This window comes from Heterodontus francisci, unplaced genomic scaffold (assembly GCF_036365525.1).
Source record: "Heterodontus francisci isolate sHetFra1 unplaced genomic scaffold, sHetFra1.hap1 HAP1_SCAFFOLD_1164, whole genome shotgun sequence".
NCBI classification, from domain to species: domain Eukaryota; kingdom Metazoa; phylum Chordata; class Chondrichthyes; order Heterodontiformes; family Heterodontidae; genus Heterodontus; species Heterodontus francisci.
Window position 1 is genome coordinate 132864 of NW_027141858.1, and position 7628 is coordinate 140491.

General features: G+C 52.5%; 1 protein-coding gene across 1 annotated transcript; it reads left to right on the plus strand.

Moving 5' to 3' along the window:
* Positions 1-1641: 1641 nt before the first annotated feature.
* On the plus strand, positions 1642-7344 carry LOC137365578 (caM kinase-like vesicle-associated protein; the record flags this gene model as incomplete). The annotated part of the gene is made up of 5 exons (XM_068027961.1): positions 1642-1749; positions 2382-2513; positions 3099-3173; positions 3704-3842; positions 7224-7344. Coding segments are annotated over exons 1-5 (562 nt in total), but the record flags the coding sequence as incomplete, so codon positions are not given.
* Positions 7345-7628: the final 284 nt, after the last annotated feature.

Sequence of the window (7628 nt, forward strand, 5' to 3'; positions counted from 1 at the left end):
TGCAGTAATGTAACAGGGTACACTTTGTACTCTCTCTCTCTGTACAGTAATGTAACAGGGTACACTCTGTGCTCTCTCTCTCTGTACAGTAATGTAACAGGGTACACTCTGTGCTCTCTCTCTCTGTACAGTAATGTAACAGGGTACACTCCGTGATCTCTCTCTCTCTGTACAGTAATGTAACAGCGTCCTCTCTGTGATCTCTCTCTCTCTGTACAGTAATGTAACAGAGTACACTCTGTGATCTCTCTCTCTCTCTCTCTGTACAGTAATGTAACAGGGTTCACTCTGTGCTCTCTCTCTCTCTGTACAGTAATGTAACAGGGTACACTCTGTGCTCTCTCTCTCTCTCTGTACAGTAATGTAACAGAGTACACTCTGTGATCTCTCTTTCTCTCTCTGTACAGTAATGTAACAGAGTACACTCTGTGATCTCTCTCTCTCTGTACAGTAATGTAACAGGGTTCACTCTGTGCTCGCTCTCTCTCTGTACAGTAATGTAACAGGGTACACTCTGTGCTCTCTCTCTCTGTCTCTGTACAGTAATGTAACAGAGTACACTCTGTGCTCTCTCTCTCTCTCTGTACAGTAATGTAACAGGGTACACTCTGTGCTCTCTCTCTCTCTGTACAGTAATGTAACAGGGTTCACTCTGTGCTCTCTCTCTCTCTCTGTACAGTAATGTAACAGGGTACACTCTGTGCTCTCTCTCCCTCTGTACAGTAATGTAACAGGGTACACTCTGTACTCACTCTCTCTCTGTACAGTAATGTAACAGGGTACACTCTGTGCTCTCTCTCTCTCTGTACAGTAATGTAACAGGGTACACTCTGTGCTCTCTCTCTCTCTGTACAGTAATGTAACAGGGTACACTCTGTGCTCTCTCTCTCTGTACAGTAATGTAACAGGGTACACTCTGTGATCTCTCTCTCTTTCTCTGTACAGTAATGTAACAGGGTACACTCTGTGATCTCTCTCCATCTCTCTGTACAGTAATGTAACAGGGTACACTCTGTGATCTCTCTCTCTTTCTCTGTACAGTCATGTAACAGGGTACACTCTGTGCTCTCTCTCTCTGTACAGTAATGTAACAGGGTACACTCTGTGCTCTCTCTCTTTCTCTGTACGGTAATGTAACAGGGTACACACTGTGCTCTCTCTCTCTCTGTACAGTAATGTCACAGGGTACACTCTGTGCTGGGTAAACAGCTCGGAGCGGCTGATATCTGTGTGTGCTGCAGGAGGCGACCATCTGTCTCCCTCGTTGTGCATCTTGAGGAAGGCTCTGACCTGCATTGAGCCGCTGGGCCTTCCAGAGATCAGATCGAGGCGGACCCGAGTTTCTGATTTGTGGGAATAGCAAGGAGCTGGCAGGAGCCGTGCGAGTCACTGGGACAGTTGAACATCAGCCCGGACACCCAGGTCACAGTGCAGTGTCGTTCACCCCACCCCACCCCCCCACTGCCGGAAGGCAGGGATGTGATGGGCAGGAGATTAAGAGAGGCAGGGAGGATGGATGAGGGATGGAGGGAGCAGTGTTGGATGGAGTCAAGAGCTTTGGTCGCAGGGAGGGAGGGTGGATATAGGGGGGAGTGTTGGGGACGGAGTTGATCCCTCTCTCTCTTTCTTCCCCAGGATACAGGGATATTCCGCTATGCCATTCAGCTGCCTCAATCTCCGCAGCGGGAAATATTACAACACGTTGAGTGAACTGACTGACAAGTACACCATTGGGCAGCTGCTGCGCGCGTGAGTTATTGTCCCTCCCTTGCTGCACCTTCCTCCCTCACATGTTCCCCCCACAACTCCTCGAGTCTCTGTCTCCCACCGTTGCGAGCATTTCAACTGGATCGCAACGCACCCCCTGGCCAACTCGCCTGCTGTCCGACCCCTGCGACGGGGCCTTTGGTTCGTGGCCTGTGCCCCTCCCAGTCCCCCAGAGTCCTCACCCCCTCGCTCTGCCAAGTGCCAGCAGTGGCCCTCCCGAACTCGGCATTCAATGACTCTTGTTGGATCATTCTCTCCACCACCCCCCGACATCCTCCCACGGCTGGGGGGGTGGGGGGGGCGGGGCGGGCAAGTGACCCACCGGGCCAATTGGCCTTCGCGCCACTCCAGCCTGAAACAAGTGAGCATCAGCAGGCTACTCGGCCATGGGTTGCATCGCAGTGGAGCCCAGACACCTTTAAGATCCACTGATCAACCAACTCAACACTGGCCTGTGTGTGTGTCTATGTACACCATGGGTGGACCCACACCAACGTACAAACTGATCAACAAAGCGTCCTCACTTTCCAAAGCGCTCGCTGCTGCCGCCTGCAAAGTCCGATCCCAAAGTCACGGTCCATCTCTCTTCTCCCCGCCCACCCCCTCCACAACAGGAAGGAATTCTGCGAGATCTGCGTCGCCAGGGAGAAGCTGTCCGACAAGCTGTTCTCCTGCAAGAAATTTTCAAAGACGGATGGACGGAAAGTGCGGAGGGCAGCCAAGAATGAGATTGTCATTCTGAAGATGTGAGTGTGGTCGGAGGGAGCTTTACTCTGTATCTAACCCCCCGTGCTGTACCTGTCCTGGGGAGTGTTTGATGGGGGACAGTGTAGAGGGAGCTTTACTCTGTATCTAACCCCCCGTGCTGTACCTGTCCTGGGGAGTGTTTGATGGGGGACAGTGTAGAGGGAGTTTTACTCTGTATCTAACCCCCGTGCTGTACCTGTCCTGGGGAGTGTTTGATGGGGACAGTGTAGAGGGAGCTTTACTCTGTATCTAACCCCCCGTGCTGTACCTGTCCTGGGGAGTGTTTGATGGGGACAGTGTAGAGGGAGCTTTACTCTGTATCTAACCCCCCGTGCTGTACCTGTCCTGGGGAGTGTTTGATGGGGTCAGTGTAGAGGGAGCTTTACTCTGTATCTAACCCCCGTGCTGTACCTGTCCTGGGGAGTGTTTGATGGGGACAGTGTAGAGGGAGCTTTACTCTGTATAAACAGGATGAACCTTTGTTTAGTCCCAGACAAATAGCCCCACTGATGGTCAGTGACAAATGGGAAACCGGGCAGAGGGGAAAGGTTGAATGAGTAATTGCTGTCTGTTTTTTTTTTCAGGGTAAATCACCCAAATATCCTGCAGCTTATCGACACCTTTGAGACTCAGAAAGAATACTTCATCATTCAGGAGCTGTGAGTTTACCCGGTAGGGCCGGGCTGACAGAGACTTTCCCTTGTTAACCAGGCTGAGAGAACTGAGGCCCAACAAGGCCCGGGCTCCGCCTCCGGCCTGAGGCTCAGTTAGCCTGACCTCACCCTGGGGTTTGGGGGAAAGCTCTCAGCTGTCTCAGCGTCCCGTGGGAGCAAATGTCATCTGGGGAGTGGGGGGAGGGTGGGGGGGGGGGGGCAGAGGTCCTCCTTCTTCCGCTCGGGTGATTCCCTCTGCTAGAGAGACTGGGATGGAGCTCAGCCGTGATTCACCCCACAGTCGAATAGCCGGCACTGAAACTTTCCTATTCGCCCTGACAAACCCCCACCCCCGCCGAGCCCATTCTGCCAATCCACTTCCCACCCACTCACAAATAGTGTTCCCTGATATCCTCAACTTTCACCGAGTTCACCCGTCGCCCAGCTTCTCCCCACTATTGCCCTGCCCCCCGCTGCACCTCCCCCTCCCTGCCACGCCCTCCCTCAACCTAATCTCCATCCTTGACGTTTTCCAGGGCTACAGGAGGGGATCTCTTCGACTGGATTCTCGATCAGGGCTCGTACACCGAGAGGGACGCCAGCAACGTGATCCGACAGGTACTGGAGATGGTCTCGTACCTGCACTCTCTCTGCATTGTCCATCGTAACATTAAGGTAAGATCCAGTGTGACAGGCAGGGAGACATCTGTACACTGACTGGTGTCTCTCAGTCCCCTCTCTCTCAGTGTGATATCTGTACACTGACTGGTGTCTCAGTCCCTTCTCTCTCAGGGAGATATCTGTACACTGACTGGTGTCTCAGTCCCCTCTCTCTCAGGGTGATATCTGTACACTGACTGGTGTCTCTCAGTCCCCTCTCTCTCAGGGTGATATCTGTACACTGACTGGTGTCTTAGTCCCTCTCTCTCAGGGTGATATCTGTACACTGACTGGTGTCTTAGTCCCTCCCTCTCAGGGTGATATCTGTACACTGACTGGTGTCTCTCAGTCCCTCTCTCTCTGGGTGATATCTGTACACTGACTGGTGTCTCTCAGTCCCCTCTCTCTCAGTGTGATATCTGTACACTGACTGGTGTCTCTCAGTCCCCTCTCTCTCAGGGTGATATCTGTACACTGACTGGTGTCTTAGTCCCTCTCTCTCAGGGTGATATCTGTACACTGACTGGTGTCTTAGTCCCTCCCTCTCAGGGTGATATCTGTACACTGACTGGTGTCTCTCAGTCCCTCTCTCTCAGGGTGATATCTGTACACTGACTGGTGTCTCTCAGTCCCCTCTCTCTCAGGGTGATATCTGTACACTGACTGGTGTCTCTCAGTCCCCTCTCTCTCAGGGTGATATCTGTACTTGACTGGTGTCTCTCAGGGAGACATCTGTACACTGACTGGTGTCTCTCAGTCCCTCTCTCTCAGGGTGATATCTGTACACTGACTGGTGTCTCTCAGTCCCTCTCTCTCAGGGTGATATCTGTACACTGACTGGTGTCTCTCAGTCCCTCTCTCTCAGGGTGATATCTGGACACTGACTGGTGTCTCTCAGTCCCTCTCTCTCAGGGTGATATCTGTACACTGACTGGTGTCTCTCAGTCCCCTCTCTCTCAGGGAGACATCTGTACACTGACTGGTGTCTCTCAGTCTCTCTCTCTCAGGGAGATATCTGTACACTGACTGGTGTCTCTCAGTCTCTCTCTCTCAGGGAGACATCTGTTCACTGACTGGTGTCTCTCAGTCCCTCTCTCTCAGGGTCATATCTGTACACTGACTGGTGTCTCAGTCCCCTCTCTCTCAGGGAGATATCTGTACACTGACTGGTGTCTCTCAGTCCCCTCTCTCTCAGGGTGATCTCTGTACACTGACTGGTGTCTCTCAGTCCCTCTCTCTCAGGGTGATATCTGTACACTGACTGGTGTCTCAGTCCCCTCTCTCTCAGGGAGATATCTGTACACTGACTGGTGTCTCAGTCCCCTCTCTCTCAGGGAGATATCTGTACACTGACTGGTGTCTCTCAGTCCCCGCTCTCTCAGGGTGATCTCTGTACACTGACTGGTGTCTCAGTCCCCTCTCTCTCAGGGTGATCTCTGTACACTGACTGGTGTCTCAGTCCCCTCTCTCTCAGGGTGATATCTGTACACTGACTGGTGTCTCTCAGTCCCTCTCTCTCAGGGTGATATCTGTACACTGACTGGTGTCTCTCAGTCCCTCTCTCTCAGGGTGATATCTGTACACTGACTGGTGTCTCTCAGTCCCTCTCTCTCTCAGGGTGATATCTGTACACTGACTGGTGTCTCTCAGTCCCTCTCTCTCAGGGTGATATCTGTACACTGACTGGTGTCTTAGTCCCTCTCTCTCTCAGGGTGATATCTGTACACTGACTGGTGTCTCTCAGTCCCTCTCTCTCAGGGTGATATCTGTACACTGACTGGTGTCTCTGTCCCCTCTCTCTCAGGGAGATATCTGTACACTGACTGGTGTCTCAGTCCCCTCTCTCTCAGGGAGATATCTGGACACTGACTGGTGTCTCTCAGTCCCCGCTCTCTCAGGGTGATCTCTGTACACTGACTGGTGTCTCAGTCCCCTCTCTCTCAGGGAGATATCTGTACACTGACTGGTGTCTCAGTCCCCTCTCTCTCAGGGAGATATCTGTACACTGACTGGTGTCTCTCAGTCCCTCTCTCTCAGGGTGATATCTGTACACTGACTGGTGTTTTAGTCCCCCTCTCTCAGGGTGATATCTGTACACTGACTGGTGTCTTAGTCCCTCTCTCTCTCAGGGTGATATCTGTACACTGACTGGTGTCTCTCAGTCCCTCTCTCTCAGGGTGATATCTGTACACTGACTGGTGTCTCAGTCCCCTCTCTCTCAGGGAGATATCTGTACACTGACTGGTGTCTCTCAGTCCCTCTCTCTCTCAGGGTGATATCTGTACACTGACTAGTGTCTCTCAGTCCCCTCTCTCTCAGTGTGATATCTGTACACTGACTGGTGTCTCTCAGTCCCCTCTCTCTCAGGGTGATACCTGTACACTGACTGGTCTCTCAGTCCCTCTCTCTCAGGGTGATATCTGTACACTGACTGGTCTCTCAGTCCCTCTCTCTCAGGGTGATATCTGTGCACTGACTGGTGTCTCTCAGTCCCCTCTCTCTCAGGGTGATATCTGTACACTGACTGGTCTCTCAGTCCCTCTCTCTCAGTGTGATATCTGTACACTGACTGGTGTCTCAGTCCCCTCTCTCTCAAGGTGATATCTGTACACTGACTGGTGTCTCTCAGTCCCCTCCCTCTCAGGGTGATATCTGTACACTGACTGGTGTCTCTCAGTCCCCTCTCTCTCAGGGAGATATCTGTACACTGACTGGTGTCTCTCAGTCCTCTCTCACTCAGGGTGATATCTGTACACTGACTGGTCTCTCAGTCCCTCTCTCTCAGGGTGATATCTGTACACTGACTGGTGTCTCTCAATCCCTCTCTCTCAGGGTGATATCTGTACACTGACTGGTGTCTCAGTCCCCTCTCTCTCAGGGAGATATCTGTACACTGACTGGTCTCTCAGTCCCTCTCTCTCAGTGTGATATCTGTACACTGACTGGTGTCTCTCAGTCCCTCTCTCTCAGGGTGATATCTGTACACTGACTGGTGTTTCTCAGTCCCCTCTCTCTCAGGGTGATATCTGTACACTGACTGGTGTCTCAGTCCCCTCTCTCTCAGGGAGATATCTGTACACTGACTGGTCTCTCAGTCCCTCTCTCTCAGGGTGATATCTGTACACTGACTGGTGTCTCTCAGTCCCCTCTCTCTCAGGGTGATATCTGTACACTGACTGGTGTCTCTCAGTCCCTCTCTCTCAGGGTGATATCTGTACACTGACTGGTGTCTCTCAATCCCTCTCTCTCAGGGTGATATCTGTACACTGACTGGTGTCTCTCAGTCCCCTCTCTCTCAGGGAGATATCTGTACACTGACTGGTGTCTCTCAGTCCCCTCTCTCTCAGGGAGATATCTGTACACTGACTGGAGCCTCTCTCTGTTTTTATCTTTCAGTTGGAGAATCTGATGTATTACAGCCAACAGAAGCCTTCAAAGGTGGTGATTGGGGACTTCCACTTGTCGCGATTCGAGACTGGATCGATCTCCAATCCCTGTGGAACACCGGAATATCTGGGTAGGGAACCGGCCATCTCCCCTCACAGTGTGTCACGCTGCTCCCGGTCTGGGACTGAACCACCCGGCAATTACAGAGCAGGAAAGGCCTGGGCTCGATCCAAGGCCTGGTGCCCAGTTGGCCCAGTCTCACCAGGGTCGGGTTGAGAATGGGCGACAACTGGCCTCAGTGCCACCCGGCGTGGGGAAGAGGTAGGCTGGGGTTAAAATATGCTGCCGGTTGGGCTGGGGTGGGGGGGAGGGGTCACTGCCCCTGTTCGTTGGCCAACGATTCCCGCTGGGAAC